The following is a 27,145-nucleotide window of genomic DNA, read 5'->3' on the forward strand; positions in this document are numbered from 1 at the left end:
AACTCACAGTCGAAAGCGTTTGGTCAAGTTGTCGCTTGGATTCTGGACACGGCCAGTCACTTTTTTTGTCGTTGTCGTCGACCTCATTGTGTGCTTGCCTTTTTCAAGGACCGACTGCCCGGTCCACGCGCCATCCTCTGTCGCTTTTCGCTCTCGTTATTTCGTTGCACCACCGGGCCTTGACGACGCGGCCGGCGGGGTGAAGCCCGGAGAACGTTCCGAACCAGTGAAGTCTCGCTCCCTCACAAAAGTTGTCACTTCGCCAATACGTGCGCAGCATGACAGCTGCTATCGATGAGGGGGGAAGAGAGGGGGTCGAAGAGGGGGGCCGTCCGAGAAGACACAGAGAGACGCCCATTTCCACTGGCCCTTTATTGTTGACCAATCCGCACAATGACCTCAGGGTACCTGCCGTCTATCTATCCCACGGATTAAATGGATTTCGACACTTCGCGTCGACGTTGACAGTCGAGTTCTCGTGCAGACAAGCCTCGAAGGTTCCTCGATACCGAATGACGTCCATCAGATTATTAACGATCCCCGAGATACGATTTCGGGACGATTTCCTTATGGGCTCTTTTCCGGCCCGAAGTCAACATCATGCATCATGGACTCAGAAGCCCAGAGTCGATCTCGCGCCAGCACGGGCAGAGTTTGCCGATGGGAAAATCCGATGCCGTCGAAGCTCAGCCTGGAACTTGATTCCGTGATTCCGAGGGGAATGCGAACGCGGAGAGCCGGGTGTGCGATCGAAGAGGAACTGCTTTTTGAAACCTGTGAACTCCGCCACGGAGGCACCCATTAAGACATGGTGTCGCTGACGGAGAGAGGTCAAGATATAACCTGAAAAATCCCGAGAAATGTTCCGCTCACTCCGAGAGCGACGTCTTGCTTGGGAAGGACCTTTTGGATTACATTTGAGAATCTGATTTTTCTTACCGCTTCCGTCTCTGAGCCATAGTTTAATGCGAAGTTTCATCCCCGTAAGGAGGGCCCATTGAGTTCTATGGTCCTCCCCGAGTGAGCATCGATAAAGCTTCGCAGACCTTGTCTCTCGAGGGGGGGGGTAAGGGTGGTTATGTCTAAGAAGCGGTATTCTCGCTTCCTGCCTCGAGGGGAAGTTTCGCGACTTCCTCAATCTCTGGTGTCTTGACCTACCGTCTCTGAACAGAAGCAAGCCGAGAGTCATCGGTCATTGGAGGGATAGGGGGAAGGAGACTTTCGTATTTCAGGGAACCAAGAACAGCGGCGAGAGCGAAATTCTCATGATTCCCTTCTCAAAACACAATACCCCGTCGTTCCCGCTATCTTTCTCCGGCTTATTCGGCGGGAGCAATTCACTCGATCGTACCCGCAATAAGGGCTATCCTTATCAGTAGATATTCGTGATGGCGGGATGCACGCTGCTCTTCGGAATGAAGGGGAATTCCCACACTTTTCGTGCAGCGGGCTCAGCTGCAAGAAGCCTGGGAATAATCCCCCGGGGAAACGTTGTTCTAGAAGTTCCCTTCACGCTCAACCGTGTGATGAGCTGTTCGCGACACCATGCGACTTCGACTCGAGAGGCGGTCAGTGACGGGCGCATAATGCGAAAGTTTTTGCGATGACGCTAATGTTCTTCGGAAACAATAATAGACGGTCAATTCTTAGCTTCGCGCTCGGAGGGCCTCGCAAATTATCGAGCTTGAATAATCGACGAGAATGCTTCACCACCACGTTGTTCCCACCGCTTGGGAAAGTTTTTGTGGAAACAATCCCGGGGCCGCACTTGAAAGAAACTCTCAAAGTGTTTTGAGCCGACCGGGATCCACGCGCCCCTGCGCGAACATAATAGGCGTTTCAGAGAGCGGTCTCTGGTTGTGCTGCTGAAATTGGGTTCTTATTTGTTCGCCGAAACAGGTGGAAGCGCTTGACTCTCCAATCTTCTGGGAACGTCGGGGATGATGTGGGGTAGCTTCCGCGTCTGGAGAACAGAGTGCGGTCTTCAAAACACACAATTATTGTTGCAGAGCGCCCCAAAAGTCCTCGACGCTTTCTCGCGGTAATGATATAATGATCCTCAGGCGGCGCTGCCTGGATCTCTAAAAACCCATTTCGCTTGAGAACCTCTATTCTCAGGCGCTCGACCATCGAGCGCGGCTATCTAAGGGAGAATGAGGCGGTGAGATTATGGGGCTGAGAAATTAATTTGTTTCCTCTTTCCAGGGCGGAATCGACCACATCAGATCGAGATTTCCACGTTCTTTCAGCACAGCCTCCGGAGATGATGGTGAGTGGGTAATGAGGCGTTTCTCCACAGTGTTCAGAAATTCTTGATTTTCCGTCCGTACAGACTAGTAGCTTCGTTTCAAGATCTCTGCTAAATTATCTGATGCTGAAGTATCTCGACCAGACTGCAACGGGATGCGAACCCCTGATACCCAGTACAGTAGAATGTCCTCATGACGGACCTGGAAGGAGCGGCGGGAGCGGTCCGTTATATCCGAAGTCCGTTCAAATCGGAATGGACCGTGTGAACCATCGGGGAAACCGCTGCAGCCATTCTAGAGGAGCGCATGGGGCTTTTGCTTCCGAATTTCCTACTCACAAGAATGGGTCCATTGTAACGGATTTCATTAGCACGGCGGGAGAGAGGACCGGGGCCTGGAAGTCTGTCTGTTGTATCCGGAAATCCCTTGTTGGGTCCGCTAGAGCCGAGTCGATTGACGTTGAATATCCCACAGGCTTGTAAGGGAGCGAGAAGTCGGTCCGTTAGAAGCGAGTGTTCGCTATAACGAGGTTCTACTATGTCGAATATCCGACTTCGGCAGCCGCTCGATTCAGTAAGACACAAGCTGAGTGGACAGTGGACGGACGTTCAAACTTTTGTCTGATGCACTTCAGATGCGAGCTAGGTCCGGATGATTCTCTCTCTAGCTGATCAGGCTCCTGACAGCCTCCTGGAGTTTGTCCGTCCTCCTGGACTTATTATCACGTCTCGTTCTCCTTCGGATTGTCTCACCCGCTGAGTGCTGGGATTTCTTCGTTGACAACCAGGCGGCTGGCCGGATGGACGGTCTCTGGATGTACAGTCTGACGTTAGCGCATTAAGCCGCCGAAGAAACGAGTCATACACACTGGGTTTGGTTTGGAAGGAGAAAAGGGGAATAGCTACGGCTTGCCCAGAGGGATTCTCTGCTCTGTTTCGAAGGAACCACCGGATTCTGGAACAGTCTCCTCTTCTCTCCCCACTGCGATAGCCATCACTCCGACAGGCTATCTGGAGATTCATCGGTTATAGTATTCCACCGGGGGAGTTCACCGGCACACCCGCCGACTAGCGCAGCGAATCGATCCATCCATCGGCCATCCGGACTCTCTTGTCGCGTACCCATGGATGGGTCCGTTGCGGATAATTACTCCCGGAGAATCATGTCCTCGAGCAAATACACGGGCGACGGAATCGCGACGGACGGCTCTGGGTGAGACGTGAACTCGCTTCGACTGAGAAGAGGGATAGTGAGAATCTCCGCAAAGGACAAGGAAAACGAGCTGATCGAGCATCTCGAATCTCGAGGAGATTCCAGCCATATCATTCTGGTGGGATTTCCATCTGACCTCGCATTGCCATCCTCGATACAGCGGGGTTCCAAGTTGGGAACTGGATCCATTCCCCGGGAACGTCCCTTGAGCGGGATGTTCCGAGCGGGACCTGGATTTTTCAATCAATTCTCTCTCATGAATACTTATCGTGATCCTGCCTACTCATCCGGAATACCTAGTCGAAATACCATGAATCTCCCGATAGAAGCCTCCCTCCAACACGAGCCCCTCTTCCCCCCTCTGAGGCATCGTGAGGAATGAGATGTGATACATATCCCATCGAGACTCTTGACATTGTGTGTTGATTGTCAAGCCGCTAGGTCACCCTACCCCCACGAATACGGCATCGCTTTCCCTATGCAAAATCCTTCTGGAAATATTATAAGCACTTCTCCAATATCAGCCCCTCGAAGGAATGAGAGCTCCCCACCGGAGGCATTCGAAAGAATAGGAGCCGGAATCACTATTAGGGGATTTCGGGTATCCCGTGCTCCCGAGACATTCGTATGCCCTTCCTGTTCCTTCTATCGAGGATCTGTTCCTTGTAGGGTATAACGGTCTCAATTCAGAAATTCTCGTTATAGGGACCGCTCGTGATGCGGGATCCACTGTATCGTCAAGCCTTGATTAGCTCGCGTATCGCGCATGATCGTGATCCTATGTGAGCCTTTTCAATTCTTCGTAATTGAGTCGTGTTCCCTGGATCAGCTCTGTGAATCGGCCGCTCTGTCAATCTCTGCGACGCATCGGTCTTATCCTTTCAAACCAATGAAAAGTGCTAATACGGAGGGAGCGTGCCCATGGAAACCCTCGAGGATATTCCCACATACCCTGTTACTCAGGCCACTGCGCGTAAAGAGCCGAGAGGCTCTCGGTTCTTCGTGATCTCAGAACTCAGCCCGACGCCGGCTGATGGCGGGGGGCTGTGATCGCAGGCTGTAATTTCCTCGGACTAGACGACGAGATATCCGAAGAACAAGGCCAGAGCTTGGAGGTAAACGACCGAACTTGTTGGACGACCGCGAGCCGGGGTTGCGTCTACGCGAGATCCTCGATCGTGAAGATACTGATGCCGAACTCGTCTGAGCTGAAAACTCTCGCCATCCATTGCTCGCGAATCCTGCTCATTCATTACAGGATCGCGCCTGCAGACAAGCGAGGAATTCGGCCAACTGCCGGAAACGACTTTGAAGGGACTACTCAGTAGGGGGATTATTCCTACGGATGTCCAAGTAGTGCGGTCATACCGTTCTATCCTGTTGGAGAGAAGATGCATTGCTTCCGCGGCAGCTATTCCCTTTTCACGCCGTCGCGATCTCAGACGGCTATCAGCGTCATCCCCATTGACGCATTGGTCACCTTGCGGCCGAGGCGTCCCAACACTTCTGACGGCCATAAGTCGACGCGTTTAGCTAGATTGGCTCCGCTCCATCTAAGCTGGCTCGCGTCGGTGGGAGTAAGTTGGATAGCCGGATAACTGAACGTCTCATATTTAGAGGCTGAGCCGAGCGGAGCCGTTTCTCGGAGTCATTTGCGACGATGAAGATTGAGGACTAGCTTCGAGATTCCGGTCCTATACCTCGCTCGTTACCTCGGTCACAATTTCTCTCGCTTGTTTTTGCTGCTTCCGAGCCAGCTGCTACGATCGCTTTGACAAGCCGTTTACGAGCGAGCAAGCCAGCCACAGATCCGCCGCATCCGAGGCGCTCCTCTTCTCCCTTTCGTACACATCCACATGGGAAATACACAAACAGACCGGGGTCTGGCTCCGTTTATGTCGTTCGTCGCTCATAGACTGATTTTCTCGTTATGTTTCTCGCTCGCCTGAGGAACGGAGTCGGCAGAGGAAAGTGAGAATGGGGGAAAGGAAGGGGGAAGGGGGGGGGGTCGAGTAACTTGCGAGACATTTGGAACTCGACTTCAAAAAGATTTTCCGGGAGAACGCGGATGATTCCTGCTCCGGAGCCAAGCGCGCGGCTTCTCGAGAAAAAATCAGAAACACATCCCGGAGACTTCCCAGTACTCGGTGCTAGTTCACTCGGGCTCGAATTTGAGAGGGAAGGGAACATCAACCGTCAACCGCGAGGCCCCCAGACGACGAGAATTGCATCAAGTGCTGCTCGCTCGCTGAACCGCAGGAATCTCATGAGAATCTTCGAGCTGATGCATAATTCGGTTCGAATGCATGAAGATCCCGTAGAGACGAAGAGAGTTCGAATGTACTACCGGGCTCAACACGGAGAATTCTCATTGAAAGAAAAAATGCTTTTTTCCCTCCGCAGAAGAAGACGATAATGAATACGATGAGGACTCGCGACATCCAATGAGTGACCTCGAGGAGTCAGAGGAGCCAACGGTCACAACGCCTCCGCGATACACGTCCAACACCGATGGTGAGTTTAGACCATTTCACTTCGACTTTGCTTGTGTGGCCCGGAGCCCGCTCCCGAACAATATTAGCGAGGACTCCAAGCTGAGATGTATTGTATTCAGTGGAGGTGGCCGCCGCAATGGTTGCCGAGCCGCCACTCACATGGACCCGCATATTGCATCGCAGCCAATATAATCCAAACTTCCAACATAGCCTCGATCGTTTGTTCCAATGTCATGATCTCCTCGGACACCTCAATTACCTTCTGCTTCGATTCGTGAATGGGCTCCGTTCCAGAGCTGCGACACATAACGACCAAGTGTTGCCTGTTGCGGAACCTGTTGAGGGAATAGTGACGAGAGGACTGTGGATGCTTTTCGAAGAACGAGAAAGTCTTCCCGCAGTGTGAAAATCAATTGACAAGCTTGTTGTCGAAGGAGCGTCAAAAATGGCAAAACAAATGGACCGCTGACGCAGAGCGGGAGAATCGATGAGTAAACAAAGTAAGATAAATGGGGTGAGGCAAGAAGAGGGAAGCGCCGGCGGCAAACGGATGCGGGAGCTAATGATTTTCTTTCTCCTTCACTTCGCCTTCCGGGAAGATCTGAAGTCGAATTTGAAATTCGATATTCGAATCATCACCGTTCTTGCATGGAAATGTGCAGTTCGGCGGAGCTATTCCTCTCATCGTCTGTTTTGCCTCAAGGACGCGAAAGTACTCCGCTCTCACCGACCGACCGACCGACCGACCATGTGAAGGAGTCTGTGAGAGGCGAGCTATTTCTCTGGAGATCTTGGCTAGCTGGCTGAAACGCCGTCGACGATCTGAATATCAATCTACTGCACTGAACGACCTCGGTTGAAGTGTTGCCCGCGCACACGGAATCGAATTTGCCGATTCCGTCCCGCATCCCTCATTCTCTTCGCCTTCTTGCCTTCTATCGAGTCGACGAATCGAACGAATTCTCCCTCGCAGCTGGACCTAATAAAAATGCAGCTGGAAGTTCCGAGAGGAGCAAGATCCTGATTCACTAGGTCTGATGGCGGGGGCGAGGGGAGGGGATCCGGGAAGAGTATTCGTGATAGTGTACATAATTCGAGTTCTCGAAGTCAATTAGGCCTAGCAGATGCAGATCCGTGAAGGATCGGACGTCGTTTTTCATTTTTCGGCGGAGCCCTACAGGATTGACCGCTCGTGCATACGTCCGTGAGCCCATGTAATGCCTGAAGGACCTGCAGGAGGAGGCAGCACCAGCATGGAAAAATCATTATTCCTCCCGAGTCTTCGACCACCGGGCGGTATTATCCGCGTTCGAGAATTGATATTCAATGTACGTGTCTTTTACAGCTCGATCGCGAGTGTGCGGCCCCAAAGAGACCCAGTGCGACAACGGGAAGTGTTATCCCTGGATCAAGAGGTGCGATGGCATCTTGGACTGCGCGGATTCCTCTGACGAGGCAGGATGTCGTAAGTTTCATTACCTCATAGACATTCGCCTATCGCCGAAGGATAAGGATAAATTCTAGGAACCCGTTCTTGGCTCCGCACCGACAAAGCAATCTTCCCCTCGGAATTCGGCAGCATTACCTTCGACTATGAGCGATATGTCATCCGAGGTCCGAGGCGTCATAGGGGGAAAAGAGTGTTCGTAAACGACTAGGAGTCTTCTGAGGCTCCCCCGGAAGGGCCCCTATCATAGTGTCCCAGAACAGAGCTTGCTGTCATTGTGATTGTTCTGTAGTTTGTCACCCGACGAAGCAGTGGCAGTGTGACTCGGGGGTGTGCATCTCGCGCGTGCTGAGATGCAACGGTCACGCAGATTGTCCCGGTCCTAAGGATGTTTCGGACGAAATCAATTGTCACGGCGAGTACAGCGACAACTTCGACAATTTCGACAGGAAGGAATACAGCGATAATCTTCTGTTTCTCGGTGACGACTGGAAAGTTTGGGATCCTTGTGAGTTGTTTCCTGGCGCACCGTTTCGAGATTTCGCGTAGCGATGCAAGACGTCTCAGGAGCTCTACACGTTTCGGTTGATGTCGGGAAAAACTCCCCTCAGACAACAGTGCTTGCGCCATTCAATCTCTGCAGGAATACCAGTGCAGAGAAACCGCAATCGCTTGCAGAGCGTGCCGGCTAGAAATACCGCAAAAGAAACTCCGGACGTTTGTGGAGGCGAGCGAGCTCATGTCAGAGGTAGCGCTAGAAGAGATTAGGGGAATCCGGGAAATTAGCGCTAGGGATATCCATCTCATGTCGCATACACTACCGAGGAGCCGCTGAAAAACGTCGGGCGCCTAGCGGCGGAATTCTTCGTCCGTCTACCAAAAGTGCATGAAGGCTCCCCGAGCAGAATTCCGTCCAAGAATTTAGGGCTCCGAGTTCACGCAGCGCTCGGAGGAAGAAAAGGGGAGCTCCGGGTGCGGACAGAAGAGAATCTCGAACGAATTTCAAACTTGGCGAGATTCGTTGGCTTTTCACTTTAGTTGTAAATTTTCCACTCGAATCAATTCCACGTGTTTGGATTTGTTAGCGTTGGGCGGCCGGGAATCTTGATGACTCTGTCTGAACGAGTCCTCTCTTCATTCCCCTTTCACGCCGCGGCGCAATTTCCTAATGGCTCCTTGGGAAGATGTTATCAATTGGTTCCGAGTTCCGACGGTCGGACGACGTCTCTATGCGTTCCATCTCTCTCAGGCTGGAGGGCTTTTCTCTACCCTAGTCCTCTCGGAACTCGCTGGCGCCCAGAACTCCGAGGAATCCGGAGTCTGGCCGTAATTCGGAGTGTGTGGGCAGACGAGCGAGCGAGACCTTCCAAGTCTCATGTCTTTTGATACAGCTTGTGGGAGCAGATGCGACGCTTATCGTCGAGAGATTATGGGGTTTTTCTCCGTCGGCGTCAGAGCCAGAAAGCTTTTATCCTAATTGGCCTTGGGAACGGAACTTACAGACGCACATGCCGCCTAGGAGAGGGGAACCGGTCATGACACTGACCAGAACAGTTCCCTCGGGTCCTCCTTGTACTGTCTGCCGTGCATTCAATCTTGGGTCAGAATAATAATCGCTGTTAACGGTAGGCAGGCACATCCCAGAGCAGCTATTTAATCGCTTCTCCCTGGTCGCTCGTAGCCGCGCAGCAACAGGGCCTCGAGAGCATATCAGGCGGTCGACGATCTGGATAGGCGCTTAATGTCATGCCATTCGAGGGAGGTCCTCCGATAGATGTGATGACCCTTTAGCGGTGTATTTCGAAGTAAGTCTCCACTTTTCGTGACCAATTTTCTCTCCATGACGCGGATTGAAGGCAATTTCGATTCCCATATGGAAGATGTCCCCCCCATTAGACATCTCCTGTCGCAGCTCCAAGCTAGAATTCCTGAAACGGCTGAGCGAGGTTTCCCTCCGTAACATTTGCGCTCTGAAAGATAATTTCGTCCAAGCGGTTCAGCTCGGCTTTCCGCTATTGAAACAGAAGAGCAAGGATCAAATAAGAAGACTTTCGTCGAAGGTTCTGGGCTGAGGAGGGAAGTGACCCGAAATTCAATAACTCGCGCGAAGAGTCCTCCGCTAGAGCTTATCGTGGATTACTGAACTTATGACGTCGCGCCGCCCTGTTCTCCCGGAGCTATCGATATGAAGCTCCAACTCGTGTTTGACCGATTCTCGTGAGCTCACATCGTGGCGGATTCCCAGCTTCTCGACCGAATATCAGTGGGAAAATGAAGGTATGTTTGCTCAAAAGCAATTCCGCTTCGAGTAAACGCTCATTGAAAGTCGGAACATCAGTCGAAGAATGTTCTGACGCGGTTTCTCCGAACCCTTGTACTTGGATTCTCGTCAATGGGGGCGACTTCTTCCGACCACAGCGCCAGAGCGTGCGAGAAGGTCCAGGGCTCGTCGCGGTCTTGACTTCGCTGAGCGGGCCGCCGTATGACCTCGCGCCGAGGTGTCTCGGGATTTTATTTACATTGCGTTTTGCTCGACCCCAGCCTTCAATATGACGAAGAAGCTGTTTTCTGGATTTTTTCCCGTCGAGTTCGATTTGTACCTTCCGTTCGCCTTTCGGAAAATATAAGTTTCCCTTCTGCGAATCGTCGGTTCCATCACCGACGTAATCATCCATCGTCTTGGAATATTCTACCGTTCCGTTCCCTTGTTTGATTCTATTCAGTGATATACATGTTCTTACGATTTAATTCGGTTTGATTAATTTCACAGCGCCGAGACGTCGACCCAACACGTACGATGAGAATACTACTCCTTTTACGGTCAGTCGCCCCCGATTCGAGCCCGTCAGTACCACCACGTCTCGCTGGGATGTTTACGGCCCGCTCCCGGATAGTCTCGCGCCTCCCTTCGAAGACGCTCAGAACGTACCATCGACTTACGCTCCCTATACGCCGAGTTGGAACTCTCCACCTCAAGATCGTTACTATCCGCTGAACTATCCGACGGTGACGACAGCCGCGACCCCGCCACCGACTACGAGACCGCCAGCGGTGGAAAATACAACACCAGCCGCCGCAAGTTCCCCCGCGGTTGCACCCCCGATGATATTCAACGAAGTCTGTGTTCCCAAACGGCATTTCCAATGTTCGTCTGGCCAATGTATTCCCAGGTGGCAGAAATGTGATCGAGTTGCGGACTGCTATGACGCTTCAGATGAGAAGCAATGCAGATGTAAGAGAAAACTCCTCCCGTTCCGCGTCTCCCGAAAACCTCCACTAACTTCGAGTGTGCGGCAGGCGGTACTAACAAAGGACACCCATAGGTATTCGAGAGAGGTCTACCCCCTCTGGGTCGCGTGATATCCATCCCGACACCGTGGACTCCAAGATTTCCCTCACGAAAGTAATCCTCCGATTCTGGAGATCGGCGGAGTGTGAGCTTGAGGGTACAGATCCACGCTCTAAGGGTGTTTCTTTCGATCATCGGTGTGCGTGTCGCTTGATGTGAGGGATGATGCAGACGACAAGGCTTTGCTGCAAGTTTCAATCGCGAGCGACAAGTTGCTAGTTTACCAGCTAGTGAACGAGCAACTACATTTCGACATAGATGCTCTGTTCTCAAAACTTTCGTTTTCGAATCCAGCGGGAGCACGCGAACGCTCGAGCGAACTTCGTGTTCGTGTCGTCGTCGCCCTGATTCGCTCGATTATGAATCTCGGCTCAATTTATCCGAACAATCAAAACAAGAAGGTACTGATGAGATTATTCCTCTCTTTTTCTCGCCCTTTCCCTTGATGCATTGAAGCTTGCGACGACCGACTCCACTTCACCTGCGCAAATGGACAATGCATTGCCAAAGAGCTCCTCTGCGACGGCTGGAATGATTGTCGGGTACGTACACACGTTTCTACACCGGCAACCCTGTGGGATCACGTTATGTCTGGGTTGAGCAGACTGTGCTTTCTTATGTATGTGTGTATATTTACGTAGACACGGAGAATGGACATATCAGCAGTATATGGTCACAGCAGAAGATTTATAATATGGCGAGGGACGCAGGGAGGAAAAAACGCTCCGGATGCTCATAAATCTCCCGAGCTGAGGTATTTATCAAAACCTTATCGTCTCAGGACAAGAGCGATGAGAGACACTGCAGTGCTGCTGTACAGTGTCGCGCGTCCGAGTTTCGATGCCGGGACGGGACCTGTATTCCTCGGTCGGGTCGATGCAACAATCGTCTCGACTGTCGCGACGGAAGCGACGAAGGCTCGTTCTGCTCGAACAGCCCCGATGTTCCCGTTTGCAAAACCAACGAGTTCCGATGCAGCGACAACCGCTGTATCCCTGATTCGAAGCGTTGCGATCGACACAAAGACTGTCCCGCAGGAGATGATGAACGTGATTGCGGTAAGTCTGTTCTGCCGTACCTCTAATCATTTCGAGCAGGATGGGCGGGCATGGGGCTCTGCGGAGGGTCGGGCAGTCATGGGCAAGGAATAGAGAGGAATAAGGGTTGGCAGAAACCAGAATCGGGAGCCGAAGATTAGAGGATTGACAGAGCATTCCGCCATCGGCGTTGGGTCTCTCGCTGACAGCCGGGAGTGTTGAGCTCGAATCGTCGTGAACTGAGTGAGGCTTGCGAACGGGCTCCTGCAAATCGCGCTCCTGGGAATCAAGGAAGTCGTTCGAGAACCAGTTGCGGGACGGCTAATGTGGCAAGGAACGTTGGGAGAGTTTCGCTTTTTCTGCATGCAGAGGAGAATTGCTTCTCGGGGATTGGCTTCTTGGAGGTCCAGACCACAGAAGACAGATCCCGTATACGCAGTACTTGAACTGCTCGATCTGCGAGAGGGAAGGGGACGGAGAGAAAGAAGAAAATCTCCCTTATTCTTATTCGGCTGAAGCTACGCTATTCCCCACAGAATCGGATCGAAGCTGCGCGGCTCAGGAGTTCAAATGCCCCGACGGCATCTGCATTCGTCAAACTCAACTCTGCGATGGCGTTTCCGATTGCGGCGACGGCGCTGACGAGCTCAATTGTGAGTAGGGCGTACTGGATTACCCAATTAGCAATTTTCAAGGGGAATCGCTCCTCTACGGCACCATTGGGAGAATGGCGCTCCGGCAGGCGCGAGAGGACTCTCACGGGAACGTCGTCATTGCAGGCAAGCAGCACAGTACGGTTGAGAACGAATTGAGTCATAAAGGCGACGACGAGAGAAGTCTCAAGCACAGGGAGCACGAGCGACGCAGACACCAGGAACTGGAGCGCCGTCGCCTCGAGGACGCTCGTCGACGTCAGCAACACGAGCAGCAACTACAGAACGAGAGACGAAGAATCGAAGAAGAAAAGCGTCGGGCGGAAGAGGCTCGCAAAACTCGAGAGCACTGGGAACGCAAGGAGCGTCTACAGGAAGAGGAAGAGAGACGCAAAAAACTTGACGAACAGAATCGACGGTAGGTCGCTCGAAACGCTCGCTCTCTACAGGAGTCGAGGCGGAAACGCAACAGTCAGGCGATATCCTCCGTTCGAGCTCGATTATTATTGAAGTCGCTTACCGAAAAAGGAAGACAGCTGGGACATGAGACGGGAACGCACTCGTTCTTCATGTGTCCGCCATCATACATGAGGAACAAGAAGTTTATGGTCGCTTCGTCTGGCGAGCACACTGAAATTACGAGCTATAAAAAGCACCTCATGTCGTTGCTGCCGCCGTCAAACAGACCCTGGTTCTGTCCGCCGCGGAACCTCAGCTGCTGTATCGTCCAAGTTCGAGGCTGGACTTCCCCAGCCCCGTTCCCCTCTTTTTCCTCACAGAAAGGAGGGGATCAGGAAGGGGAGGCGGGATGGTGTCAGGATAGGACCGAAGGACGCGTTCCAGTTCTAAAATATTCTTTGAATTATAGGGAACAGGAAGCCACCAAGTGGCTCGAGTCCAACTTGATGGAATACGCCAATAATGTGACCGACGGCCTGCAAAAACACGGCCAGTGCTTTCCTGGAGAGTTTTCGTGTAGAAACCGTGAACAGTGCGTTGCGGCTGAGCGAGTTTGCGACCGACGCATGGACTGCTCCGATGGCTCTGATGAAGCCAATTGTGAGTACAGAAGTGGGTAATTTGAAGAGACTCGTTCGCTTCTCGAAACTTTGACTTTGGGTGGATAGCCGAGCTCGCTAGTCAGTCGGTTTCCCTCTCGCACATTCAATTGTGCGTTCGGTCGCTTGGTTGGTTGGCTAGTTACCTTGGCTCTGCCGAACTACGATTCAGATACGATTCAACAGACGGTGGATTATCGATATAATTGCTCTTCCTTTTCAAGGCTGTGGACCCAACGAGCATCGCTGTGGCGACGGACTGTGCCTTCAGCGTTCCCAACACTGCGATGGGATCCCCGACTGTTCCGATGGCTCCGATGAAGTCGATTGCCCCGATCGAAGTGAGTACTTTGAGAGATATCTTGGCCTTGTGATTTGACGGACGAGCATTTCCGCTCATCGAATATACTGAGGAAGAGAGAGGATGCGCGAATATGCTCCGAGCGATTGGAGGAATCGCACGGGAAAACCTCTTCGCGGAAAAAACAATCAGCTGAGACAACCATTTCGATGCACGCTGCCCAGAACTTTGTGGAGCCTCGAAGTTTCATTGTGGCGATGGCCAGTGCATCAAAGACACCCTACGGTGTGACGGATACTATGACTGTAACAATTTCGCGGATGAACAGGATTGTGGTAAGCTCAACCGATACAGTTACGGCAGGGAAGCGCTCGCATCCTCGCTCTGGCAGAAGCGGGATCGGTGACGCCCCCGCGGCACAGTATCTTTCCTGATACACATTTTTTTTCGTGCCTCTTCCGAATCGATTATTATTTCTGTTGAAACTCGCGACGTCCCATAAACGGCTGCAACACATCGGATAATAGTTGCGCGGAGTACCTGCCTGCTTAGGAGAGTTTCCGTTCTAACGCGAACTTAACGCACGCTGCCTTCGGATCAGAATTTCACCACTGTGAGGCGTCACAGTTCAAATGTCAGTCAGGACTCTGCATTGCCCGGGACGAATTCTGTGATGGGGTCCCGCAGTGCCCAGACCGCTCGGATGAACTCGAGTGCTGTAAGATGCATCAAATCTGTTAAGATGAGAGATCGAAACGCTCAAAGGCGACCGCAATGTGTATAAAATGCATGATACTTTGGCGAATGAGAACTCTGAGGGGAAATAAAGTCCCTCAGGGCTCTTTTTCTCCAAAATGAGAAAAAATATCAGAACAGAGTGAGAGAAGACCTGTTGCTCGATTGGAGAGGAACTTCTGAACGAGAGCATCTCTGAGAATGGTTGCCAAACTCGACTGTATTTATGGAAGAATAAAGTGCCGGAAATGTTTATACCGAAATTCCGAGACTGATTTAGAGCGGTGAAGTTCTCGTCACGCACTTCTCTACCAACGAAAAACCCCCCATCAATCACGAATTCCCCTTAGCTGATAGGGTGTCTGTGTTCTTTGCTTAGGGCGTTGTCATCCCTCACAATTCACATGTGCCAATGGGCAGTGCATTGAGCGAGCTCATCGCTGTGACGGCAAAATACACTGTGCTGATAACTCTGATGAAGCTGGATGTTCGGGTACGTGATCGCGTCTCGTCTGAGAGCGGGCGTGCTTACGAGCGGGCTTCCTACGGTCAAGCTCCTAGTTTCATTATATTTTCTATTTTCTGTCCCGCAGTGAACGATATCGACGTCCGGGTCTACCCATCGGTTCTGAACGAGACCGCAGGTCACAACGCAGTCTTGAGGTTCGTAGTACTGAACTTATCGCTTACTTCCCGATATTTAGATATTCCCAGTAATGTTAAAGTGGAAGATTTTCAATTTGAGATCGTGGACGGCCACCCGATCCCAATCGTCGTCGATTCCAAAACTCTGACGTCGAACGCTCCACGACGATCCTAGCGCTCAGGATCTCGCGTCTCACTTTTTAGATGTCGTGACGAAGGTCCTCGGCGTCTCAAGGTTCACTGGACCCGAGCTGACGGCCGACCCCTGAAAGCAGGACACACCGACGTTCGCGGACGATTGACCCTGGTCAAGGTCGAAGCTGAAGACGCAGGAGTATATCTCTGTGTGCCGACATCAGCAGATGGCGAAGAGATTCGTGCCGGACAAAGGAGCGCTATTCTCGTCGTTCTACCCCGTGTGTATCCCCCTCGGCGGTTCATCCGCATTTAGACAGCCCGTGCATTATGTGATGGTCTCAAAAAGGACCTAAGCTATTTTGCTGCTCTGTTTCGCCCCTCATGTATCGGTGGTGTCATTATTGCACGGACGGTGAAGGTTCCTCTATCTCTCCTCCTCTCTGTGCCCACTCTCAGAGAGTGTGTATCAAGGATATTCTGATGACTATTTGAACATTCAATCGATCGATCGGTCGGCCGCTCTGACTATTCGAACATTCAATCGATCGATCGGTCGGCCGCTCTGACGACGCGACCACCAATCCGTCTGTATCTCAATCGTCATCACTCTCTTGTTCAATCGCTAGCGGCCGTTTATCGAATTTCAAGGATTGGAGTTTCTTCGCCGCTCTGAACTCCTTGTAGTCGGACAAAACACACATACATGATCTTTGAGTATTGAAATGACGCTCGATCGATTCAACCCGCGTGCAACCAATCATGCATCGAATTTCACACTATATTGTCGCCACTGCTGTTCGTCATCACGCACACCTGGAAAATATAAACACGGTTGTCCTTCGACTGATATGTCCCATTGTTGTCCTTTGAGTTTTGTGTCTACGCTTTCGTAATAAATTGCCCGAGCGAATGCATGCCGAGCGTGATCTGCGCGGCTGCCACGCGGATTCCCCGACCCTGATGTTTGTGTGCTCTACCTCCGTTCCTCGACGCGCTCAGAACGACACGAGCACGGGAACGCGAGCCTGTCTCCCTCTGGCTCGTTTTTTCTTTCAATACGAGATGTCTCGCTCTGGAAAAACTGGTATTAAAAGTGGTCGGACAATATTGTCACGATGGTAACTCTCGGCCTCTATCTGATATGCTTATGGTGAGGTGAGTCCCGGCGGGTTCTGTACCTACCAAGCGGCTCACAAAATGAACGTTCGTTGCAAGCAGCTTCAGGGAAAATTCGTAAAATGCGCGCCAACGCCGGTAAGTCGATCGGTGCCACCGCATCCCCGGGCGTCCTCGTCTTACTTCCTCACACCACTCCTGAATCCTGATCCCGGAGAGTTCTTCCAAGTGAATATTCGAGGATACCTTCCACGCGCACCCAAGATCCAGATCACGAGTCAAAGCTAATCTCCTCTTTTCCACGGGATCCTCCAGCGTCCGAAACCAGACCAGTGATCGTAAGAAACCCCAAGGATGAAGCCCAGAACGGGACGACGGGATGCGAGCGCGACGAGACCATGTGTCAGAACGGTCAATGTATTTCGAGCAAGTACCTTTGCGATGGGGATTATGATTGTGAGGACGACTCCGATGAAAAGAACTGTGGTCAGTTGAAATCTTGGCAAGCCTGAGCTCCTGTCCTCCCTGTCCTGCTCGTGGATCCCTCTGCACCCCTGCGACATCCCTTTTGTAATCGAACTTATAAAATCGAAAGTATAGCCGAGAGCCAACAAGAGTACACAGCGGGAACACGCTGCCTCCGGCCTCAATCAGGGTGTACTTGTGAGCTCGGCAGTCGCGGAGCCTGATCACTCCGACCGGAACTTCGTGAGTGATACTTTTTCCAGCTCAGCAATCGGAGTGCGAACCGAATGAGTTCCAGTGCGCGAATAAGAAATGTTTCCTCAAAGCTTTCTGGTGCGACGGCGACAACGACTGCGGGGATAAAACCGACGAAATGGACTGCAGTGAGTTTAGTCGCTCGACAATGAAGAGACCCGCTCTGTTCAGCTCCGATTCCTCCCGACAGCATCGATCGAATAATCGACTTAGTATCTCTCGAATATCCCCACAGAAACCGTGGTAGTGGGCTCAGCCTGTAATCAGAGAGAGTATCAGTGTCAATCACAAGATCAGTGTATACCCCGCTCATTCCAATGCGATGCCGAATTCGACTGCCAAGACAAATCAGACGAAATCGGCTGCGGACCACCAATAATTGTCACTCCTCCTCCGAAGGTGGGTGTTTTCGAAATCCTGCCCCGCGAGTCCGTCGATTCCGGATGCAGATAGGCATGAAATCGATAGCGTACGAAGTCTCGCGAGAAATCGGACACGAGAAAAACTGTTGTTCGGAGGAAAACGCTGGCTAGTCCAGGAAGCGAATGGTGGCAGATGTTGTTTGCAAACAGTGAAAACATTGCAGGTGGTGACAGCGTCCGAAGGAGACACTGTCAACATCAGTTGCGGAGCAATCGGCAACCCGGAACCGTTTATAAGCTGGAGAAAAAACTGGGGTCACATACCTCCGCCTCCTAGAGTCACCACTGGATCAGAGAAAGGCGTCGGTATCCTGACGATTCGAGACGTTTCCCGTTCGGATCAAGGCGCTTGGACTTGTGAAGCCATGAATGCTCGTAAAAACGTCCTAGCTGTGCCGGATACGATCCTAGTCGTAAAAGCCAGAGGTAAGTCGGTCGCTGAATCTCTGTGCTTTTCCTTGACCTTGATCCCGGAAAATCGTACCCGTCAGATTTTCAATAAGCTCAGCCCGGAGGGACTTCCACCTCGAGAGGAAACTCGCCGAGTGGGAATGCAAATTTATTCGGATCATATTGGCACCATCCTGCACTTCACGGGCGGCTTTCATCAGGCTGGATAATTCCAGGTTTATGTCCGGCTTCGAAGTTCAATGACAAAGCTACCACGGCAGCCGAATGCATCGATTGTTTTTGTTTCGGTGTATCGAAAAATTGCCGATCGAGCAATATGTACAGAGTCCAATTGAACACGAGTGTTTTGTCAGTCCACGCCTTGGAATGGAGCAATACCCAAGGATACAAAGAAGTATCCTCCAAGTACAGCCCGCTGCACGTAAGTGCGCCTTCGTCGTCGCAATCAGGCCCCGTCATGAAGTCGGATCCATTCGTGGCTGGTGGCGGGACGTCGGCCGTCGTGTTAACGACGGAATGTTGAGCATTACTACATCGACGAGAATAATCGTTGCAGAAGGCGATATCGCATAGGGGCGTGGAGCACGTTATCGATGGAACACTTATCGAGCGTTTAGACCATAACCACAAATTATACTGGAGCGTCACACAGGATTTGATCGGCGGCAGAGTCGCATCCTATGGAGGATTCATCCGATATTCCTTCAAGTAGGTCGCTCGACACATTCTCACCTGGAAGTCTTGCTCTCTGATTTCGAGGATGAGGATTACGTCTCCTCGAAGCCCTTTACGTTGATTCCCTGAGAATTAATCCTTGCTCGGGGAATCGGTTGCTCTCGTCCAGACCGTTATAACTCGAGAATGAATTTCAGATTCACGACAAGTCCCACGGAGGAACGAAAATCTCCGGACGAATTCGCAGATATCGTCCTGCGGGGGAACGACATCGAGATTTTCTATCGGTCGGGAGTCCAATACGCTCCGGATCGGGAACACAGTGTGAACGTGCAGCTGATTGCAGTGAGTGCAGCCTAATTTTCGCGTGATGCCGCCACATTCGTCGAGGCTTGTCACAGATGAGAGGTGGATTTGCAGCGCAACTTCACTCTGCCCGATTCTTGCCAGGGTGCGTGGCATTACAAATCATCGTCGACGTCATCGACTCCTGCAAGTCGGGAAGACATCATGATGGTTTTGGCCGATCTCAACGGTTTCCACATCCGGTGCAGTTATTCCAACAGTTTCCTCCAAGCCAGGTGAGCTGAGAGGGGCATTCATGTATAATTCCATACATATGTATATTTATAAATGCACCGAATGACGGCCTCATAATCACGCCTACAATTCCAAAGCATAAAGAATGTTGAAATGGATTCGGCCAGCTACTCGAATCCTCAAGGCGTGGCAGCGCACCTCGTAGAGCAATGCACGTGTCCCGCAGGGCACGTAGGGCATTCATGTGAGGTAAGGGCGAGCTGATTCAGGCTATAGCTGAGACATTCCGAAGAAGCCAGGTCGGCCTCGACTGACCTGGGGGGAGCTGATCGATGAAAACTGCGAGGAATCTTTGCGAAAATCTTAACTTGGTTTCTAGCAATGCGCTGCCGGATATGTTCGTCGGCAGAGCGGCGCCTACCTTGGCGCTTGCATCCAGGGAGTTATCCCGTGTCAATGCAACGGTCATTCGAACACTTGTGATCAAACGACGGGAAAGTGTCTGGTGAGTACCGAAACTCGAGCACGAGTCTGTTCCTGACTCTGGAGAGCTCAAAGTCGATGATCGATGATATAATCCCGAGTTCGTTCCACGCTCTCCCCAGAATTGCCAACATAACACGGATGGAGCCCATTGTGAGAAATGCAAGAGGGGCTTCTACGGCCAAGCTCACCGCGGCACTGCTTTCGACTGCCGACCGTGTCCTTGTCCACCAATAACGGTTCCCCCGCAGTGAGTACATGCCAGAAGACACACGATGCAATGACTGTATTCGAAAGCGAACTTGACAGCCCTCGTGTGGTCATCAGAGAGCGGCACAGCGTTCGCCTTGCGCCCTGCAAATTCCCTAAAGTTGCAAATCTGATTCAGCCTTTTCACAAGTCGCATCACCGGCTATCCTGCCGAATGGTTCGCTCCGTCGTGTCAACTCGACAAAGATAATGAGGTGACATGCCTCGCATGCCCCATCGGCTACGAAGGCCGCAGATGCCAAAACTGTGCCCACGGATACGAACGAAGTGATCTCGACAACACGTGCAGACTCTCAGGTGCGACGATATAAATACCGACTTCTACCTACCTAATTTACAATAGAGGCTTCTGGCTTCCCGCGAAAACATTGGGGGGCTCGGAACGGAATCGAGTCATGGAAGGGGGAACAACGGGAAAATTCTAAATTCTACGGGAGATTCCTCAATCCGCGGGAGCTGATGCAATTCGCCTTTCCTGACTGCGGAACCATCGCGTCGAATACGTTGACATACGGCGGCGGCTCGCACGAGTTGGCGATACCTCGTATTTGGACTGACTCCGGGAATGGAGTTTTGACAGCTGAATGTTGACTGTGTGGATTGTTCCAGAGTGCGAACTGGGTCAGTATCAATGCGGAGACGGCAGCTGCATCTCTCGGAGACAGCGCTGCGATGGCAAATACGATTGCGAAGACTTCTCCGACGAGCAAGGCTGCGGTGAGTTTGGGGAGGTTTCCTCGGGTCTTCAGAGAGGCTTCATCAATTTACCCACAAGATAGCACTTCGTCATTCAATGCAATCGAATTTCCGATTTACAGCTTGTACACTCAATCAATACAAGTGTCGCGACGGTGTGTGCGTCGATGCCAGCGCGCGTTGCGACGGGCGCGCGGATTGTCTAGATATGTCTGACGAACAGAATTGCGGTAGGTCTCCTCGCTCGTCCGAATCCAGAAAAAATGGAATTCTTAGCCGATTCTCTGGCGATATGCGGGGCCGCCCTGCTGAGAAATATCCTGAGGATGGATTTTACTCGTGCTCCTCCCCATCGTAGGCGCTGTCCGATGCGATGCGGCTGGCTCGTTGAGCGCCGACCCCTCGCCCAGCACAGGACTATGTCAATGCAAACAGTTGGCCACAGGAATCGCGTGCGACACTTGTCGCTCCAACTCGTTTTATCTACATGGTGAAGCTCCCCATGGTTGTGTCCGATGTTTTTGTATGGGAGTCACAACTGTGTGTTCATCGTCCAACTTCTATCGGGAGCAGGTAATATGCTGAACGGACGGAAAAAAAGTTCCGCGGGAAAACACGTTTCGCAACTTCGCCCGTCTTCTCGGCGATCCGTCTCGCTTCACTCTCGGCCTCTCCCGCCATGGCTCTGCTAACAAAGGTCTCTTCCCGCAATCAGGAAGTTCTGCGATTCACAACATCGACCGAAGAAGTCCAAATCACTGACCAACAACGTACCGGGAGTTCATACCTGAGCTTGAAGGTGGAAAATGCCCGACGCGAATTAGTCTACACAGAGAACTCGAGCTTCGGATCCGACGTTGTTTACTGGCAACTCCCCGATCGGTTCTTGGGGAAGAAAATTTCGGCCTACGGTGGGGAATTGCGCGTGAAACTGCGTTATGAGGGGAGCGGAGTCTACCGAGACATCGAACCGGACGTCATACTCGTTGGGATGCGACTCGTGATTCATCACAGATTCAGAGATCGCTTGCTCGGCATGTTCCCCCAACAGCTCTCCGTCAAGATGTACGAGACGTCTTTCGTGAAATCCGATGGCCATCCGGCGTCGCGGGAGGATCTGATGTTGGTTCTCGCTAATCTTCAGGCCGTCCTGATCAAGGCAACCTACGTGGACGATATAGAACTCGCCGCGTGAGTAAAACTTCCGAAAACCCAGTCCGACAGTTTTTCTTACGAAAAAAATATTCATCCGACCACAATATTATGGAATTCCCTCGGTATTCGAATCGAGGGAGATTCCACAGGTTTCTCTGCGAGGTGTCGTCGACGATGGGGCTCAATTCGTCGTCGGAGCTGACTTTGAGTTCGATTTCAGACTCATCGAAGTGACGTTGGACGTAGCAATCGCTCAAAATACCGGCCAGACTCAAGCATTGACGGTGGAAAAATGTCGATGTCCCAGAGGTTACCGGGGGCTTTCCTGTGAGGATTGCGACCGAGGGTACACGCGATCCGCATCTGGCCCATATCTGGGTCTTTGTGAGCCTTGTTTCTGTAATGGGCATTCAAGTGACTGTGATCCTGAGACAGGAATATGCCGTGATTGCCAACATAACACTGTCGGAGATTTCTGTGACGAATGTGCGTCGGGATTCGTCGGCGATGCGACTGGTGGAACTCCGAGCGACTGCGTCGATATATCAGGTAATGGAACGTGAGGACGGCGGGAGCGTAAGTCGATCGGCTCACTGATATTCGACATTCGCTCGGAGTCGCGACGATTCCTGATTCGATTTCGTTTGCTTGCAGAGCCTTCGTGTCAATGCAGCGAGGCGGGCAGCACGGGCCCGGATTGCGACATTAGTGAGCAATGCGCCTGCAAAGCAAGCGTCGAAGGCAAGAATTGCCAGAGGTGCAAGGACGGCTCTTTCCATCTGGAGAAGGAGAACCCCCACGGCTGTACGCCGTGTTTCTGCTTCGAAGTAACTTCGAAGTGCGTTTCGAGCACCTACTACCGATCCGAGATTGCGATGGCATTGGCCGAGCTGGACGATCCGTTCCAGCATAACTTCCAGCTCACAGATCGGCTGCAAATGCAAGTAATCACCGAAGGGATCGTGGTCAACCCAACCCAGAACTCGATATCGTTCGCGTCTTTCTCGAGTCAAGAGACCCTGTTCTGGTCGCTGCCCGACCAGTTCCTCGGAAACAAGCTGTCGTCTTTCGGAGGCCGCCTTCGCTTCACGATACACTTCACTGCGGAAACCGATGGCGAGGGATTCGACGATGCAGACATTCAGATAACGGTCAGTGATTACCGAAGAAATACGCCCCCTGGTAGACGAATTTCGGTGTTCTCGAACCAATACGGTGTATTCACGTGGCGTTTCACTTGCACCGCTGTCGACCATCATACACTTGCTCGTGGAATGTTTCCCTCCCATGGGCTCCGTCCGTTATTTTCCGAGGCTCCCTCGGGATTTCCCGATTTATCGGTTGATATTCTGTTGCAGGGGAATGGTATCACCTTGTTCAGCGTGCTGCATCCGTCACCAAATCCCTCAGAAAGCACAACCTACAACGCGTCCCTGCGCTATACCGAATGGAAACATTTCGACCCGGAGCGAGCGGTTTCGATCGGCGCGACTCGGGAAGATCTACTCAAAGTCCTTGCAAACATCGAAGTTCTATTGATACGAGCCACCTATAGCAATCGAATGGTACACACCTCTCTCCAGGATGTCTACATGTCCAATTCGGTTCCTTACGTAACAGAAGACGGTCTTGCGCGTGAAGTTGAACAATGTACCTGCCCGCCCGGATATGTCGGATTGTCTTGTGAAGAATGTGCCCCGGGCTATCTGAGAGATTTAAGTCTGCCCCACGTGATACGCTGCTCACGATGTCACTGCAATGGACACTCCGAGTCGTGCGATCCAAAAACGGGACAATGCACGGTAAGACACCAGCTAGTGTTCGAAATGGCGGATGCGTCCACAGGAGAATTCGATGAGAGAAACGAGAATCGAGACGGGATTTCCTTCTCCCGCAGAGGTGTAGACACAACACCACCGGTACCCATTGTGATCGCTGCGAAGAGGGATATTATGGAGACGCGACCGTCGGTACTCCGGAGGACTGTAGACCGTGCCCTTGTCCTCATATGCAAGAATCCAATCAGTGAGTTCTCTAGAGTTCAATTTCAAATGCATCATGACTCGTAGCTGTAGGAATGAGAAATCCTTTCGAGAATAGAGGCTTTCGTTCTCGATTCCATACGGTCGTCCTGGGCAACGTTCGGAATTCGTTCCCGCATTCGGAACGGAACGAGGCCTCCGCCACTGAGGATTCTCGTGAGGCCCTCAAATCTAGGCCCTCCGAATTAAAAGTTGTGTCTCTCTTCAGATTTTCCAAGACTTGTTTTCTCGACACCGATGGTCAGGCTACATGCAATGATTGCCCTGACGGTTACCTCGGACGACATTGCGAGATGTGTGTACCCGGGTTCTTGGGTAATCCCGTGCGACTGGGAGACAAATGTGTACCCTCTGAACACCACAACAAAAGCCTCGGTGCTATCAGACTCCGAATCCATCATCCGAAAGTGCTCCGATTGGTTCCCGGCGAATCCGCTGTGTTGCGTTGCAGCGTGGTCGGACGAACAACGGTGAGTTCTCCGCCTCGTTATCAAGGGGCTTATCCGGAACATGGGCTGTGTTTCTCGAGCGGGGAGGCATCAGACGAGTCACAATCAGGTCGAATCTCTATTCCAGGTTCCGTATTTGATTAACTGGTTCCGTGAGAAGGGTCAGCTCCCTGCTCGAGCGACCGACAAGGGAGGCGTTCTCACGATCACGGACGTTCGTCTCGACGATAATGGGACTTACGTCTGTATGGCACACGCGACTGAAGCGACGCCCCATCTAGCGACGTCGAGTCAGGAAAAAGCCGCCATCATAGTCGAAGGTCTGGAGCTGAAATACGTCCCCAGAGTCCGCATTGAGCCACGGTATGCACGTTATTCGAGGATAAGACCCCGGTCGGGGAAATCTTCCGAAATCGTTTTCATTCAGGAACTCCTCGACTTCCAGTTTCCTCGAGGTGAATGCGGGTCAACCGGTGGTGTTCCGCTGCATAGCGGATGGCTATCCACTACCGGAACTGCGCTGGGAGAAATCCGGAGACGGCATCGTATCACCGAACTCCACTTTCGTGGATGGCTCGTTCAGGATCGGTTCGGCGCGAGGCTCCGATGAAGCAGAATATTTCTGCTCTGCAATTAATTCTGCCGGGTCTCACAAGGCTCGAGCCGTTCTCTTCGTCCATGGAGGTAGCTACACGGACGGCTAATGACGGTGATAAGTCGCAGACGAGGGACTCTCGTTCTTGTGTTTTTCCCGCAAGATTCGTGTCTCGACTGTTTTTCCTTCTCTCTGCAGACGATATCGGAGCTACTCGGGCGCCTCAGGTTTCTGTGAGTCCTCACAATGTCGAAATCGTAAAAGGAGAAAACATATGGCTCCGCTGTTCTCCCTCGGGACATCCGGCTCCGAATATCACCTGGAAATTTTCCAATGGTCTTCTGCCGCACAATACGCAACAAGTAAGATCTCGAGACCCCCTCCTAGATTCGAGTGGTGTTGAATCTATGTGAATTACTCTTCATTCAATTCCCGATTTTATCGTATAGGTGGGAGCCCAGCTCCTGATCTACGACGCGCAAGATCACAACAAGGGAAGCTACTCATGTGTTGCCAACAACAAATACGGAACCGGGGCCGCTGACGCAAAAATCACTATTGTCAACAGTGAGTATTTCGCTTATTCCGATGACCCGTTCTCCCGGATGGGACTATGGTGACGAGGTCGTCCGGGGAGCTTCATGTGTTTCCCTGTCGATGATTGATCGCCAGGCAGCATCGGAGTGCTAATCGCAAGGTCTCTGTTTGTCGCAGACCGGAGCGCACCGGTGGTCCATATTCAACCCGAGAAGCAAACTGTCCGCGAGGGAGAAGAAGTTCACATCAAATGCTTGGCGAGAGCCAATCCCGAGGCGACGATAACGTGGTCTCGAATCGGAGCCAATCTGACCTTCCGACATGTGGTATGGGATCTCCGGATTCCTTTTGGAATCTCAAGATTGGACCGGAGAGGGATTGCGCGGCGGATCGATTGATGAATTCAATTTCCTGACCATCTGCTTCCAGTTTGTGAACGATGAGCTCGTTATTGAATCCGTACAAGTTTCCGATCGAGGCATGTACGTGTGCACCGCTGAAAACCGCGAGGGGTCATCTCAGGCCACCGGACTCCTCGAAGTTGATCGACGTGAGCCTCCACAAGTGAGTGAATGGATGCGGGGGCTCTGGGCGCGCTCCGAAAGTCTCATGAACTCGAAGCCCCTCCCTCAACCAGACCGGGGAGTCGTCGAATCGGGAGCATTGGAGACGTCAAGGCCAAATTCCGTTACCAATATCGCCTCTCGTATTGCAGATCGATATTTATCCCGAATGGATCGAGCCCGTCGAATACGGCGCTGCCGTACTGGTTCAGTGTCGGGTTCTGTCAGGTATACCGAGTCCGAGAGTCGAGTGGTCACGGAAGGATGCCGTGCCGCTGTCAACAAGCATCGACGTGTCGGTTCCAGGAATACTTCGGTAGGGGATCCGTGTAGATCTTCTCCTACAAATCACATGTTTCTCGATAGATTCCTCTGTCTTGGGTATTTACGGTGATAAGCGCAAAACCTAATCTCATTATCCTCTCAGCTTCAACCGGTTCACCGAAATGGACGCTGGAACGTACGTTTGCTCGGCGGAAAATATCCTCGGTTCGGTCACCGCGTCGGTTGACCTACAACTGAAAGGTGTTCCCGCGATCCGAATACTCCAACAGAATCCGTACGTAGCACAAACCGGCGATTTCATCCGATTGGATTGCGTCGCCCGAGATGCCACCGCAGCAAAGTCGATCCAATGGCACAAGCTCCACCAGGCGATCACGACGTACTCCACTCAGAACGCGCACGGATCTGCTCTATCTCTGACGATTCGTCGCGTGGCACCGAGCGATGCTGGTTTCTACGTTTGCAAGTCGAAACAGGATGACCGAGAGGTCGAAGAACGAATTCACGTCATAGGTAGGACCAAGAGTACGCAGAACGGCCTGGTGCACGGAACTCCCGAAGTTCTGCCTAGAGCGAGCGGATGGATGAGCATGCGTTGCTTGCGATAATCTTGTCCCGAACCCCATCTCTGACGTCTGACTGATCGATTGATCGTTTCACTGTGCGCCTGAATGATGATGATATTTAGCGTCCCGACAAAACGACACAACACACAGAGCCTGAGCATTCGAAGACGTTCGATCATCACACGCAGAATGGCGATGCAGTGGTCTGAACTTGGCGACAATTTTCGGCTTGCATGAGCATGTTCCTCCGTACTTTTAAATATGATGGAGACCGAGCTTTCGCCCTGGAAAACTCGACGAG

The 27,145-nt window shown here is 52.0% G+C and overlaps 1 protein-coding gene across 1 annotated transcript in view; it reads left to right on the top strand.

The window, feature by feature from the left end:
- The window catches only part of trol (terribly reduced optic lobes), a 61,222-nt gene that overhangs the window by 28,577 nt on the left and 5,500 nt on the right, over positions 1-27,145 (top strand). Inside the window, 43 exon segments of the mRNA XM_029112921.1 lie at positions 5,865-5,975; positions 7,302-7,421; positions 7,696-7,911; positions 10,174-10,635; positions 11,209-11,294; positions 11,534-11,810; positions 12,326-12,442; positions 12,569-12,860; positions 13,311-13,501; positions 13,725-13,841; positions 14,026-14,136; positions 14,403-14,519; positions 14,916-15,029; positions 15,130-15,199; positions 15,386-15,597; positions 16,751-16,921; positions 17,164-17,283; positions 17,391-17,554; positions 17,742-18,003; positions 18,204-18,409; positions 18,545-18,696; positions 18,861-19,244; positions 19,341-19,452; positions 19,583-19,708; positions 19,809-19,936; positions 20,075-20,253; positions 20,566-20,673; positions 20,775-20,882; positions 21,011-21,225; positions 21,368-21,843; positions 22,028-22,356; positions 22,462-22,958; positions 23,166-23,609; positions 23,705-23,832; positions 24,058-24,319; positions 24,426-24,661; positions 24,744-24,982; positions 25,092-25,255; positions 25,343-25,460; positions 25,608-25,756; positions 25,860-25,994; positions 26,146-26,309; positions 26,421-26,791. Of these exon segments, the coding sequence (XP_028968754.1) occupies positions 5,865-5,975; positions 7,302-7,421; positions 7,696-7,911; positions 10,174-10,635; positions 11,209-11,294; positions 11,534-11,810; positions 12,326-12,442; positions 12,569-12,860; positions 13,311-13,501; positions 13,725-13,841; positions 14,026-14,136; positions 14,403-14,519; positions 14,916-15,029; positions 15,130-15,199; positions 15,386-15,597; positions 16,751-16,921; positions 17,164-17,283; positions 17,391-17,554; positions 17,742-18,003; positions 18,204-18,409; positions 18,545-18,696; positions 18,861-19,244; positions 19,341-19,452; positions 19,583-19,708; positions 19,809-19,936; positions 20,075-20,253; positions 20,566-20,673; positions 20,775-20,882; positions 21,011-21,225; positions 21,368-21,843; positions 22,028-22,356; positions 22,462-22,958; positions 23,166-23,609; positions 23,705-23,832; positions 24,058-24,319; positions 24,426-24,661; positions 24,744-24,982; positions 25,092-25,255; positions 25,343-25,460; positions 25,608-25,756; positions 25,860-25,994; positions 26,146-26,309; positions 26,421-26,791 (8,760 nt within the window).

The sequence above is a fragment of the Galendromus occidentalis genome, unplaced genomic scaffold (genome assembly GCF_000255335.2).
Source record: "Galendromus occidentalis unplaced genomic scaffold, Mocc_1.1 scf7180000077536, whole genome shotgun sequence".
NCBI lineage: Eukaryota > Metazoa > Arthropoda > Arachnida > Mesostigmata > Phytoseiidae > Galendromus > Galendromus occidentalis.